The 15402-nt window shown below is 39.9% G+C and overlaps 4 protein-coding genes across 7 annotated transcripts in view; 1 reads left to right on the forward strand and 3 right to left on the reverse strand.

Moving 5' to 3' along the window:
* The window catches only part of LOC145437257 (single-strand DNA endonuclease ASTE1-like), a 533921-nt gene that overhangs the window by 222606 nt on the left and 295913 nt on the right, over positions 1-15402 (reverse strand). The window lies entirely within an intron of this gene.
* LOC145437268 (uncharacterized) lies at positions 69-7225 on the reverse strand. Of its 2 annotated transcripts, none has more exons than XM_080314463.1 (6): positions 7067-7225; positions 6596-6714; positions 5901-6027; positions 5184-5388; positions 4616-4702; positions 69-518 (listed from the first exon to the last, which is right to left on the reverse strand). In XM_080314463.1, the coding sequence occupies exons 1-5, from the start codon at positions 7077-7079 to the stop codon at positions 4621-4623; spliced, it is 546 nt and encodes a 181-aa protein (XP_080170589.1). In that variant the 5' UTR covers positions 7080-7225; the 3' UTR covers positions 69-518; positions 4616-4620. The 2 variants fall into 2 exon arrangements, with proteins under 2 accessions (XP_080170589.1, XP_080170590.1); XM_080314464.1 differs by having other exon boundaries at positions 4594-4702.
* Positions 7994-11687, reverse strand: LOC145437262 (uncharacterized). Its single transcript, XM_080314457.1, has 6 exons — positions 11531-11687; positions 10831-11030; positions 10608-10770; positions 9784-10005; positions 9637-9723; positions 7994-8326 (listed from the first exon to the last, which is right to left on the reverse strand). The coding sequence occupies exons 1-6, from the start codon at positions 11609-11611 to the stop codon at positions 8144-8146; spliced, it is 936 nt and encodes a 311-aa protein (XP_080170583.1). The 5' UTR covers positions 11612-11687; the 3' UTR covers positions 7994-8143.
* Positions 12407-15344, forward strand: LOC145437255 (zinc finger CCHC domain-containing protein 8-like). Its single transcript, XM_080314448.1, has one exon. The coding sequence runs from the start codon at positions 12555-12557 to the stop codon at positions 14547-14549; it is 1995 nt and encodes a 664-aa protein (XP_080170574.1). The 5' UTR covers positions 12407-12554; the 3' UTR covers positions 14550-15344.

Here is a 15402-nt window from a genome sequence, read left to right on the forward strand (position 1 = left end):
GGTTGGCTGACATTACTTTTGTATTCTGAATAACGCTCCACTTGGACTTCCAATGAACATACCTCTCATACAGGCCTACCACATTTTATTAAACACAATGCAAATACAATTCAGATATATTGAAAATAGCGTTGAGACAAGGCACAGTAACTTGAAACAGATGGCCACATGATGCCGTACAGTGAGCAAAATCACAGTTCACACGCATATAAACAATTCAGTAAAAGGTAAATACATCAGCTAACACGTATTCACAAATGCAACTAATAACTACATTCACCACTGTATCGTGTATCTCCGCAGAAACTTAACAACATAGTGGCGTGATCAAATCAACATCATGTATCTTTGTAAGCCTAGGCAAAATAAACAGGGCAGAAAGCAACTCTTGGATCAAATATTTGCAGGCTCAGGCAAGGGATTGGATTTCAAAAATCAATTAATGTACTCGGAACTGTTGTCATCAATCTGGAACGTAGGCTACGTGTAATCGGCTGCCGAAGAAGTGCGGATGTATCCTGGAATGTATTAAGTAGAATTTAATTTGCAGAATCATTCCACATTTTTTACAATATTTAAAACAATTTATTAAAACAAAATGGGGTATGTCATTTCTAAATTGTTGAGGCAACGGGCGCACACTTGTTTCCTTACATCCTTTTGAGTCCATTGAAGTATTGATAGCTTCAAATCAATTACCAAATTAACACCGTTATCTAGAATCTATACCTACACATTCCAACAAGTCGTAGGATCAGTGCACGTTGAATCCAATAGTGTGTAGGCCAGTGATTCCCAAACTGTGTGTCGCGGGACGTTAGCGTGTCGCCACAGATGCTTAGGCGTACCACGAATATTGTGGGATTTCTTTTTGAAATGAACTATATAAATATTTTCAAAAAGGCCTGAAGACTAGCACATGCGGCTTAAAGGCGCTTGAACCTCTTCGAGGGGTGATAAATGATCGCAATGAAACCCATTATGGCAGCGTAATAAATCAAAGCAATATTTCAGCAGAAGATCAGCTAAATTCATTTACGAAAATGCTTGTTTTTTTAATAAAGCTGTTTCTACAAAAGAAATTAGACGAGTTTTGGCTGTTTCCTTCCAAACCCCATTTCATTATCGGGGTGAAAAGAATCAAAATTATGTTAATATTTGCATCCTGATGACTACATGAAACATGGCTTTTCTTTTTTGCCTGGGATTAAAAGCTTTATTCGAGAGACACTGTTTGGAATTAACGACGAAATGCAGGTATGTTTGTCAACAATGCAACCTCGTTTCTGTTGTATATATGCACTGTTCGTATAAACAAAAACGTCCCTAAGCTGAACAAGTTTGGGAACAATTGTTATAGGCCAGGGACGGGCAACATATGGCCCGGGGCCAGATCCGGCCCGCACAGAGTTTCCGGTCGTACGTGATAATTTGGCCCGTGGCCACAGTCTGCCGCACTCCCCCACTACTTGCTTATTATGTCAAATGATGGTGACTGTATAGACTATTCTTTAGGGTGAGTGTGAGTAGAGCACGAGAGTGGAGCTTATGCGTAAGTTCGTCAACACGAAAAGGCTTGCATTACCGGCATTTACGCATGTACTCAACCGTTATGAATTGATATCTTGACTTGGTCAACTTGGAAACAATCCCAACCCCTCGTTCGTATACAATACATCAGTGGTTCTCAACCTTTTGCAAATCCAGGTTTCGTTGCCGAATCCAGACGTGTTTCTGAGCTCATTTGATATCTCTAGTCTTTTTACGAACGTTCCGCTGCATGAGACTATTGATATTTGTGCCAACGCGCTGTACGGTGGTAAGTTACCGCCACCATCAATCCCGCGTAACGTCTTTGTTGAACTTTTACAAGCGGCAACTTGCTGCGTGGAATTTAGCTTTAACGAGGTCATGTTTCGCCAAATAGACGGCTTAGCCATGGGTAGTCCCCTGGGACCTATTTTGGCCAACATTTTCGTAGGGTATTACGAGGGCGAGCTTCTGTCCCAGCGTGAGTCCGCCAAACCACTATTGTACCGCCGATACGTAGATGATACATTTGTCATTTTCAGGAATGAATCGGAGTGTGACCAATTTCTCATCCGCTTAAACTCGCTTCACCCGGCCTTGCAATTCACAATAGAAAAAGAACGCAATAACTCATTATCATTTCTGGACGTATTAGTTGAAAAGCGCAATACCAACAAATTTGAAACGTCTGTTTTCAGAAAACCGACATTCACAGGCCAATACCTTCGCTGGAATTCATTTAGTCCTCGGCGCAGAAAAATTAACCTCATAGGCACACTCGTGCATAGAGCGTTGATGATATGTTCGGGTAACAAACTGAGTTTAGAACTTGACTACATCCGAAAAATCTTACTTGATAACGGTTACCCTGAACACGTCATCAGCCGCGGCATGGAGAGGAAATTAACGCAATTCAACGCAGAAAAACGAACAGAGCCCACCGCACGAACAATAAAAGATGTTTATATCCATCTACCTTGGATTGGCCCCATTTCCACCCGCTTTGAAAAACAATTGATTTATGCTGTCGGTAAATGTTACGATACAGTCAAAACCAATGTGATTTTTACAACAACACAACTGCTCCCTTCAACACGCAAAGACGTGCTTCCTGCACTTCAACAAAGTAATGTAGTGTACGAATATAGGTGCCACTGTGATTGTGGCTACGTGGGAAGAACGTCAAGACGTCTGCAGGACCGCATAAACCAACATGTCCCCAGATTTATCAGAACACGTGCGTCACGCGATGTGAAAAGCTCACCCTTAACTCATCCACTTAAGATTGATGCTGATCGATCAAAGGCAATTAATTCTGCCATCGGCAAACATCTGTTGGATAATCCGATTTGTGCGAATAATTATCGAGACGACCGATTTCGAATCGTAGGTCGAGGCCGTTCACAATTCCATTTGTGTGCCTTGGAATCAACTTTTATCAAAATACACCAACCAAAACTCTGTCAACAAAAGGAGTTCGTGTATCACCTAAAAATAGTACATTGAACGCTCTCTCATTCGAAATTTCATGCTGGTGACGTCATATTTTGTGATACGATTGTTGATATACAATGTTCTTTCCAATTCTCTACTAGTTGCTGACGATTACCCCTGACGAGTGTCAGCCGAAAATATTCGGGTTCATTTCAATATGAATATACTATTTAATTGTATATTGAAGTTCTGTACCTCCAAGAAGCTCTTCAGATGTCTCATTGATTCCAACAGCTATTGGGAATACATTACATCATTAAATTCATTGAATACTGTTTTGGTTTCTATGCTTCAAACTTAAAATTTACATTAAATACACGTTTAATGTATCGATTCAGGAATCCGGCCCGCCATTTACTTCGATTACCCATATCTGTCCCGCCGACGGAAGAAGTTCCCCGCCCCTGGTGTAGGCTATCAGAACAAACCTAACAAGGAATCATCAATATTATGAAGATGGCATTTTATCATCATGCAGGAGGTAGACCTATTTTGTTTGGCGACTATTTAATACATATAATATATCGACTTGCGCACTACTTGCTAAACTGGATATAGTTTTCGAAAAGTATAACAGTAGAATTGGAAATAGCACGGTACATATCTACCGGAGAGGGAGCAAGAACCTTCAAAAGCAGTAGCAAGCACTAAGAAGTGGCCAAAGTAGTCATTTCTGGTATTCAAGAGTAAGTATCTGAAATATTGTCGTCAATTTCTATTCCATTCCAAGGTATGCCTATACTATTTACGCAAAAGTAGAAAATGAAAGGTATGAGAAGCACTCTGTTTCCACCACGGTACCACGGCTTTGAATCGCCAATTTTCATCATAAAAATGATTTATCGATATACTACTTCTTACTCGATCAAATCTAAAACGTAAAAATAAAGTAGTTTTGCTTTAAAACCCCTAAAATAGAAGCCGATGCAACCATTGGAGTAAGTAGTGAAAGTTTACCAAACCCAATTGAGTACTTCACTACTGACCATCTGCTTTATGGTATATCTGGTATTCGCTGGTTGCTGCAGCCTGTAGGCCAGGGGTTCCCAAACTAGGAGTCTCGACCCCAATGGGGTCATTTGCCTATTCTCCTGGATCGCGGGGACGAAAATTCGATACCAATGACTATTATAAGAATGTCAATAAAGCGGATGCTATCTGCGGCTCATTTCTGAATATTTTAGTTCATGTTACAAAACAGAAGGAAAAACAAAACGAACCCGGCAAACAAGGTATCAGATCAGTTGAACCGTCAATTTAAAGCGCCACCTACTATAACGCAAGGTAAGTGTCTGGTCATTAGTACGAAAATTAAAGTGTCGGGGAGCATAGGAACCAATAGGACGGTTATATTTCCTTCCGGGACAATAACAAGTGACCGGTAGTGCTATGTGTGAAAATTGTACCGTAATACATACACAGGAAACACGGGATAATCACGTAAATAAACACGTAGTAATTGGCACGACAAATTCACAGGTGGGGTCGCGAAACATTTTCAAATCGAAATTTGGGGCTGCGACTGTAAATAGTTTGGGAACCCCTGCTGTAGGTCTACGTAGAACTTACAAAATGAGATAAATTCCCTTACGTTATCTACAATGCGACAGAGCCAGTTGCTTCGGGCTTTCTTCTCTTTCTGGTAGCGTATCTTCTCTTAACTGGGATGGTCACCGTCCTAAATCAAATGAAAAATTACTGTGCTCAAAGAATTTATGATTAAACAATATAATTAACCGGAACAAAATCGTGTCACGAAACTCTGATCTTTATAATGATAATTATCATATGACTAAATGTGACTGTTTTGGTGATACGTGAACTAGACTAGAAGTTATGTAGGAAATGAATTGCCCCTCGAAACATCCCTTTTATGTCCCCCACGACGACTCAGTCCTGCGTGGCGCATTCGTTATCTCTCCAGTTGATGTCGTTTTGATTGTGAGAACTATGGAAATGCCAAGGATTTTGAGTCTACAGAGACACTCATTGGTACCGGTACTGACTTGGAATTTCAACATCGTTCAAACTAGAGGAGAATCGGAGAGCACACTGTGGCACAAGACATCTACCATAGTGTCAGCCAATTTTTGAATAGTGTACTAGTGATGCTTGCATAGGACCGCAAAATTGTAGCCGCTTGGGGCCTACTAAACTACCTTGTAAGCGCTTTAATTTCAGATTCAACATATATCGGCATCTTAGGTAACGGCTGATCGATCGCGTGATTCCTGTGATAGCGGAAATTGAATGTGTCGCCCTTGGACCTCCACGTTTTTGCGTGCGTTTGGAATTGCATTTTACGCTTGCTTGGATCCGCGATGTATTTCAGATACGTGAACAACTCATCGATTGATACAATACCTGTGAACAAATGTATCTGTGATATCATAGATTTAATATGCAAAGGTAAGATAGGGAATTTTTCAGCTCATGTCCGAATCTTTAATTTATTTGATAGGATGATCGAAACATGGTGCACATCCGGTCCTGACACAAATTTGCTCATTAACGCCTTGTGATTTCTCGGTTATTTCTAATTCAATTAAAAAAAATACAAATCCAATAGCCCTATCCATACAGGCAGCTTTAAATCCTGTTCACCAGAGTTCAAAGTCATGCTCATCACTGCCAGATAGTACACATGGAGTAAGATGCAAAGGTGGTCAATGAAGAAGTACTTCTACTTTTTCTGGGTATTCATCTGTTCAAGGGATTTGCCTACTTGAATTATTTACTCAAGTGGTTACTTACCTCATCACAAATAGGCGTTCCAAGTACCAAACAAGTTTACAACCTTTTTCTACAGGGACAAGTCTACTTCAAATTTATTAAACCAATACGAGAACAACACGAGGAATTACACAACAGCCAACCTTTCTCGGCTTCGTATGACAATTGCTTCAAATACTGGTCTTGTACGAGGTTTTTCATTTGGGACGTGCTGTAAGCGGCGCAGATAGTTCCGAGATATCTCTTTTGTCCTTTCGTCAGATCAGGATGCTGAAAGCAAGAGACGTTTACTTACCTAATCACAAAATTGGATATATATTACAAGAACCATTGATACATCTAGTCAGCGGCTATATTATTTGGCACCTAAAACTCAAGAATATTCTAAGCGGGTCTATAACTGCATAGTCCTAGGTACTACGCCCTGGTAATCAACAGTTTTGGTATATTTGTTTGTATGAAATTTTCAGTATAATTCCAGATGTCGCGATTGGCTGAAACATTTTCAAGTTGAACTTACAATCTCTATGCTTGAGCAATATCATTTCAGCCTGATATTTCATCAACACGAGACCGTGGGTCTCAAACACAAATAAGCTGGCATGCCAATTTACAAGCTTTGCACATGCCATGGGCTGCAACATTCCAACAAATAGATCCGCTACCATAACACCACATTCTGAATCTGACTGCTACAGATGTGCTATGTACGAGCAGTGTCATCATTTAATTGCAATCATGTTGCTTTTCTTTTGATAATACACTATTCTGTCACATTATCTCAGCAGCTTGACTGCAATAATGGTATTCGAGAAATGTTGCGTTGACTTAAACTTACGTTCAAAAAAGAATTTTTCTTCATTGACGGAGGTGGACCACTTGTTACTTTTTTCACCTTGGTATGAAGCTGAGAAAGAGCATAGTTTCTTGGATCGGAAGATACTCGGAGTCTGTCATCTGTTGTTGAAGAAAATAAATAGTTATTTCTCGCCTTCAGACTGGGAAAGTCTGTAAATTGGGTAATAGCTTTTGATCAAATTTCATTTATCAGATATAACACTTGGATTATAGATCTCATACACTGTAAAGCAGTGATTATTTCGGTTTGGCTTAAAGGAACTGCTTTATAGGAGTTAAATTCTACAAAATGTGTCTTAATTGAGCGTGTCAGGAGTGGCTACTTTGATGTCGTAAACAAATTAGCTGCGTATTCCCAGTCAGGCTATATCCTGGTACTGGTAGTGGTATGTTCGCAGCATACAGTCATGCATCACACTGGTGTACATTATAAGAAGGATCGACAGCTCACCCTTTTGCGCCATGGTTGATGATAGTGCAGAAGATTGACCTCGAACTAGAACAAATACTTTCTCTGCGCCACGTCCAAGACAAAATCCAATCTTGTCCTCCACTCCACAGTCTGATCGGAAATCTTATGTTGCTATCGAGATTGACGCTTGCGTGTTGCGCCACCTATAGGTGATGAGCATCATTCGGACTGGCAGTCGAATCGGATATGGATTATGGATTCTATTTCAGAAATTATTTCGGATAGTTGTACGCTTTGGTTCGATATTTCCGGATAGTTGTAACCATAAGAAGTGTTTTTAATGACAAACCAGAAGGAATAAATCAGAAACTAAATAAGTTCAGTGTAATATTGTTATAAATAATTTTACCCGATCAAGAGCTTTTTGGAGGTACAGAACCTCACTATACTCTATTCAATTTCATAAGATCAATGCACCACAAGATTGCGATACAGTGAAAAGATGGGAAGGTGTCGAAGCGACATTACAATAGGGTTACCCAGGGATATCTAGAACTACTAGTTCTAGATATCCCTGGGGTTACCATACGTCCTCAGAGGATTTGTCCTCCTTTTTCGGGTTCTTGAAAATGTCCTCCGAGGACGCTAAACAGAAAACTAGTGGTTGGAACGTAAGTGAAGACCTTTTTTTTAGTCAACCAACGGGGAATGTGAAAGAAGAACTGTATCTCGGCACTCGATCCGGTAAGATGACCTTTTTTTAGTCAACCAAACATAAAGTGGGGAAAAATTAAGCATTGTTTCGGAAGCTGTTGGAGGGATTCTCAAAATTCACTACTTGCTCATCACTGCAGCAGAGTCTTTCGAATTCAAGTCGTCGCTACAATTTCTTTCGTTTCTAACTGATCGCATACGAACTGAGAACCTGGCAGCCATCCTTAATACATCTCATCTCGCTTACAAAAATCAAGGGATTTCCAATTTTATCATACACGCAAACAAATTCATTGCAGTGAACTATTTAAATCAATACATAATAAACCAATGATAAAATGCATATGAAAAAAAACAGTCAAATCAAGACATCATAGGTACATTACAGTGAAATTAAATACGCTATAATTTGACCATGGTAGCGTCAATTTGCTTTATTTCAGGCAATGCAAGGATCACTTTTCTTCGATAGCTGGTCATGTCTTTTCGCTGTAAAGGATTTTGCTCCAGATAGACGGTTTCTAATTTCTTGCATTTAGCAAGCTCGTCCAGTCCCTTCCAGTCATCTATCTGGTTGTCATTTGCCTGCAAGTGTAAGCCTACGTTAACAAAGATACTGTGAAATTCACTTGGTGTATATAATTGGGGTACCTATTGGATCATTGGCCAGTGACAGAGTACCTAAAGCCATTTACTATTTGGAGTATGTCTTGACTAGTAGTGCCATTTACCAAAGTGGTTGAGTGAACAACTACTTCCGCTTCTATTTTACCAGTCAAACTACTTACTTCGTACGTTTTATATTTTGTAAAGTAGCAAGGGTCGGTTTGGAAGTTTTATGCGTGGATTGTTCTAACAACTGGGCACTGAAGGCAATGTAACCCCCGTCACATGATCACAGAACACAATTTTGAAACTTCCATCTATTTGCAGTGCCATAAAATATTCATTCACTGATGATTGAATAAGACAGGTCCATATTCACCCAGAGTAATTTCCAGGTCTTTAATATTCTGTGTCAAGTTATTTCTGCATGCATTGTAAAACCATACTTTTAGTTGTAAATGACGAGAACTATATGTTTTGACTTTCTACTCGTATGACCAGACCACCTCTGCTATTAGCGGCAGAAGAGTAGTCACGTAATCACCGACTTTGAACACAGTGCTTTCAGATGAAGCTTTGCTCGTGTTGTTTGAAAGCCATTTCGCTATCGCGCTACGTGAACAACGACTCCACAATAATGTAAAAATAACAAATAGTACGGCTCCAGCATAAATCTGAATCCTCATTTTACTTTTTCGTTTTGCAATAATATATCAGATTCAGAATACTCGGATCCAGGCTGAACTGGAAATGCTTTAGCGTTGACAAGAATTGCCAGAGCTGGTCAGTAATGAAGTACTACTATTGTTTACCATATAACAGTGGGTTTTGTTTCCTTTCACTACAAAACCAAGTACCTCTAGTAAAGTTTTTAGACTGTACACTACTACTACTACAGCTTTGTTAATCAGATAATTTACCGTTTATGTTTTAGAATTTCCCAAGTAGTATTTGGATGGATTTGCATCATATTCACGACAGAAATTGCCATGGCAACTGGTCGATGCAGATCCTGTATGACGTATAACAGATTTCATTTCGACAATTGCACCTTATTTCATTGCCATCAATTACTCTGCATTAGTTGCGAAGATATCCTGCATTTTGAAAGTTGTAACCGGCCATTGACTAACAAAAGTCTGCGTTGCCTCCTCCCAGTCAACTTTTTAAAACTACTTGAGTGCTTATCAGGTATCACGTTCCTACTTCTACTTGCATAAAAATTTACAGCTTTACTTTTACCAGTAGCGTATGGCCACACCAAAGATTGAGATAATTTCCATACATACCCAAAATTCTGTGAGTTCAGCAAGCTGTCCAACTCCTTCAACTTTACTCACGCGATTGCCAGCGACATCCAGCGTATCCAGTTTCAGCTGCAATATATGTTAATAAATTATTATTGAGCACGCAGAGGCAGATCAAATATATCTTACATTGTTTTCCAAGTTCTCCAGAATCTCAATACCGTTGTGGCTGACGTATAACTGCTCTAGGTTGGTCAGGTTTTCAATTCCACCAAGCACAGCGAGTCTATTGCTCTGAAGAGCGAGGATGCGGAGATTTGTCAACTTGGATAAGTTACCAATTATAGACACTTTATTTTTGCCCAAATACAGTTCTTCGAGTTTTGACAGTGATTCCAGGTTCTCGATTTCCTGCATACAAAACACTGAAAGTAGTATGAGCATCTACGTAAAGCTGACAATCTAACTAAGTCAATGTGAAAACAATGAACATAAAATAAGACTTTGATTGTAGACAGGAGAACAGAAGACACTGTCTTCTACCTTCTGAACGACCAAGTCGGAATCTTAAATTAGATCATTATTAAAAAATAATTACAACTACACTAAGATGACGGCTTTGAAGAAATATCGTAATCACATAACTAGTGATTTCCAATGTAACGACATCTGTTGTAAGATGCTTCTGGCCTGGGTGACTCTGTATGTAGAGCATCTGGTCTACATTGCTTACTATTGTCTGTATATCACATTTCACCCAATTGCAATTTGTTATAGATTTGCAGAGTTGACAAATAAAAATTATACCTCTCTCTCCAAAACTTTATGAAACAAAGTTTAAATGCCTTTCAAAGGTAGACTAGGAATAATAGGGTACCAATTGCGAAGTATAACAGTAGTTGCAGAAAGATTGCAGTTGTCCTGTGAGCGTTCTTCCACCAATATATTTTCACCATCATAAACGTGAAGTTATAATACTCATTTGCACCAACATAGAATAAGCGAAACAGTACCTTAATTCTGTTGTCACCGAATTCGAGCAACACAAGCTCCGTCAAAGCCTCTAAATTTTCTATCTTTGAAATTTTATTCGATACAAAGTACAGTTTCTTCAACTGAGTCAGGCGTTCCAATCCATCAATCTTCCTGATCAGATTGAATGACAAATCGAGAGACCTAAAACAGGAACAAAATTTTCAAAGACTATCTGGGTTACATGACAAGTCATTATATTACTCTAATTGAGTGAATTCTTCAAGGTGTTCAATCTTTTTCAGTCTGTTATCGTAAACGTCTAGGATTTTCAAGGTTCCCGACAGGCATTGTAGTCCGTCCAAGCTTTTCAGATGATTGTTTCGAAGGCAAAGTTCGGTGACACATTTTAGATGGTTAAAGCCCTTGATTTCTCCAATTCTGAAGTGTTCCAGATCCACATACTAAAAGGCAACAACGTTTTTCAGCATGACATTCATCTGTTCTATAGACTGTATCAATGAAAGGGCATATTAATGTGGCAGGTACTGTATGTGACAAGCTACGATACAGTGGCATGCAGGTTTGAATAACCATGTAAGCTAGTTCTCAGAAATACTATACAAAGGATACTTCATACACCGAGTGGCTTTAGGACAGCGGTTGCCAAAGTAGGCAATTTTAAGAGAGAGGGGACCATTAAAACGAAGGGGTAGATTGTCAGGCGAAAATGTTGGAACGTTCAGTCAATTTTATTGAGGAAAGCAACCCAGTGCTTGACTCATTCTAGCTCGCAGATGGTGAAGACTAAGTTTGGGAACCACTGCTTCCGGAGCTTGATTCTCCTGCAACAGTGACAAAGGTTACAAATTTAATTGCAATAATATAATGTCTAGATGAAATTGTGTCTACTCCAAACACAATCATATTGGACTTATTCCAAGGAAAAATAATGCCCACCCACCTCTGCATCCGCCTTTGCTGCCTTCTTGATGTCAAATTCATCATCAACATCCTCTGCTTTATCCTTCTCATCGTCAGACATGATTACTATTTACAAAGCGTAAGAATTATGTGCAGTTGCGTGCTAAAAGAGTGAGCGAATTAATGATAGAGATCAAACCTCTCAGATTACCGTTAATACAGTTAAAATATGCATTACTGACGTACGTAGGTTCTGATCGGGTTCTCAAATCAAGTCCACTCTACCTCTTCTGGCTTCATGTCTTCTGGATTGCGCGGCGCGGCGCAAGTGGACTTGAGTTGAGAATCCGATTGCCCTTTTTTATTTTGTCGAAGACGAGAGAATCGGATCGGAAAGACATCTCCGAGGCTGACTGTTTAGTCAGGTTTAGTTCATAATCATCTAAAAGTTTATTCATTTGCTTAGTTTAGCAAGTCTTTAGTCTAGTCATTTCAATTTATAGCAATATTGTGCTGTTTTGAAATGTTTTTGAAATTATGTATAAACTGGACAGAACTGATCTTAGTTCAGCTTACGACTCTGCATCAATCAATCGATCAGTTTTATTAATATTTTCATTATTTCAAAACATCACAAGACTGCGATAGAATGAAAAGATAGGAAGCTGTCGAAACAACTTGGAATAGCCCACCATGACGAGGTGACTGATTGCCCAATTGATGTTACGTTGTCTTTTCTACTGCTTAGTTCTGTTTTTTTTCATAGATTTTTAATCATACAAAGTTTATAAATAACCATTAAAATATAAATGTACGAAAGGATTGTGTTGCAGTTTATAAAGTTACCTGTACAACGTTGACGTCATCGATATGCCCTGCTTCTTATACCCGACCGAGCGACACCTAGCGGTTACTATCATTTTTGGCGCATCAAAAGACGCTCAGTGAAATTATTCCGTTTCCGTATCTCGTGAATCATTTTATGTAGCCGTAGGACGCACCGTATTTGTTACAATTACGCCCAGCACCTGTCATTTTCCGTGTGTATTTTACAAGTCCGTATCATGGACTTATTTGGTAACGATGAGTTGTTTGAAGAATTCGAAGGGAAGGAAAGATCCGAGGCAAGTGACGCTTCCGATGAAAGCGAAACCGTTTTATCAGTTCACAGCAGTGAATATCAGGATTTGTTGAAAAAATATCAAGATTTGAGACAATCTGTCCGATATTTATCACGACCCGCGAACATAAGAATCAAGGAACCCACGAGGGACGGTCCGATTGCGCATGTGATTCTCTTCAATAATTCAATTTCTCGAAAATACCACGATAGGATCAAGGACTTTTTCGTCGAATTGTGCACCACCGAGTCTACGAGAGACAACGAAACTGACTTTGAGAATATTCAGCCTACCTTCATTCAATACGCCAACCCCGAGAAAGAGTCGAGGAAGGAAAAATCATCGAGGCGCCGAGAGGCAAAGAAAAAAGCATTCCAAGGCTACGCAAGCTTCCAGTTATACGACCAATTTTATATTGATCAAGTAGGGGAACCATTCAACCCTGTAGACTCGAAATTAAGTGTCTCGGAAGGTCCGCTGTACGAACCGTCTGATTACATCCCTCTCGTAGGAGAGAATGAATCCGGCGGGTCGGTCCGTAAAAAAATCGAGCGTATATGTTTCAACTGCGGCAAAAACGATCACCAAATCAAAGATTGTGACAAGAAGCGCGATTTCAAAGCTATAAACGAGCGCCGTAAGAAATTCCAGGATAACATAGCCAGGGTAAGCGGCGGACCGCAAATTCGTATCGACGGCGGCCGATACCATAGAGACGATGACGATTGCAACAGTGAAAGATTTTCTTCATTCAAACCAGGCGTTATCAGTCCTGCACTTCAAGAGGCCCTAGGGATGAAAGAAGAAGACTTGCCTCCTTACATATACCGCATGAGAGTATGCGGGTATCCACCCGGGCACGTGAAAGACGCAGAAATCGTAGAATCAGGATTATCGATGTTCGAAGAAGGCGAATTAGGACAAGTCAAAACGAATGAATATGTCCCCGTCGATACTGATAAAATAATAAGCTTCCCAGGATTCAATATCCCTCCATTACCGGGAACAACTGACAGACACGGTCAATTCGGAGTGCCTCCAATGAACGATGAACACAACAAAGAAAACATGATGTCATATTTTCAGAAACGCAACGAGCTACACAACAAACAGAAAAAAGCAGAAAGCGGTCATGACGGTGTGAAAAACACCAGGAATCTTGACGATGTAAACACGTCTGAAGTAGACATGGAGACTGATAACGACGATGATACCGCAGATCCAATCGTTTTAAGTTCTACGTCCCAAGATGATGTCGTGAAATCACAAAACGATGACTCGGATATGGAAATTCTCGAAGGCGACGTCGCCAGTCTCACCGAGGACGAATTAGAAGTGAAACGTGAACTTCTACTAAAGCAACTACAACAGCAAGAAGGCAGCGTCAGCCGCGATTCGGACTACAGAGATTTTGTTAGCCTGGATCAAGATTATCGAACAACAGAGGAGGTGATTACGGTAGAGGAATCACCGGAAAAAGTGCCAAACCCGGCTTTTTCCGAAATCGTCACGGTTGAGAGTTCGCCGACAGTGTGCTCCATAAAAGACTCGCCCGACAGCCCCGACGTTGAAATTATCAACGATGACGACCCGCCTATCATTCCCACTGATTCAAGTAATCAAATCGATCTTACCGAAGATAACTCCACCCGTGAATCACAAATACAGAGTGACATTGCTACTCCGAGCGATACCGATTATAGATCGCTTCACCCAGTACAGCCTACTCCGACTATCGTAGAGCCATCGATATCCGAACCTGGAGTGTCTACCGTTAAAAACCAGGCTGACGATGACCAAAAGCGCTTGCCAGACAGGGAGAAATTCGCGGCGGGCATAAATAAATTTGACGTTTTCCTCGAAGAAAGCAAACCGAAGGGAGTGTATCTTAAGCTGAAAGGATTGCTGAAAGATTCCCCCAGAAGGAAAGACAAGTGATGTGTAGTGAAGGCACTGGCGATTTTATGTTCTGCCATCTTTATGCTTCATTCCACCTATTTTTGGTGTTAACGTGTTTCTTACTCTGACACCTATATAGCGCCGACATTATCCAGAGCCAAGTGTGGAAATGGTAAGGCAGGCTTATTTGGAAGGGTTGTGTAGGTTAATTTTAATGTTACTTGATAGGCAATTCAGCTACCCAAGCAAGACTCTTGTGATCTGATATTTTGTGCTTGTTAAGATTTTATACAAGATGCCCTTTTTCTCTATGTTATTTCTCTCAAATTTAGATTTGAAAAGGCAGAAATAAGCTTTCTTTTACCGTCTACTGCCCAGTCGAGTGCAGTACTTATCTTATTGCATCAGGCCACAGGCTCGAAGTATTCATAAGTATTTTCTCGTTGAGACTATTTCGATTACTGATTCTTCCATTCTTTTGTTACAGTAAAGCGTTTTAAATTGCATTTCTAATGATGTAATAGCAATAATTTGAGTTTTAAGCCACTTTTCAATGATGGCCCTTAACTTGTGTTTTATACAGGAAACACGATATTCTGCTTTAGAACGCCGGTGTTTAACAGAGGTGTATTTTTATTGCCTTATTAGATCCACAGTAATGTTTTGTGGACAGCAAAATGCAGTTATGGTAGAACCTGCATATTGCGCACGTGAATCAACTGTCCCACGTGGGGTACTATGAACATAATTGGTCTTGTGTCCAAATCAAGATTCGGCATTAAATAATTAAATCTTTTAATTACTCTGGTCAATTAAACTACGTTTCTTTCCCAGCTACTTTATTAGCGTCAAAATTTGTTGATCATAAACCCACACCATCAGTGTAGATGAT

Source organism: Botryllus schlosseri, chromosome 4 (assembly GCF_051294905.1).
Source record: "Botryllus schlosseri isolate E-star chromosome 4, Bs_hap1, whole genome shotgun sequence".
Classification (NCBI taxonomy): Eukaryota; Metazoa; Chordata; class Ascidiacea; order Stolidobranchia; family Styelidae; genus Botryllus; species Botryllus schlosseri.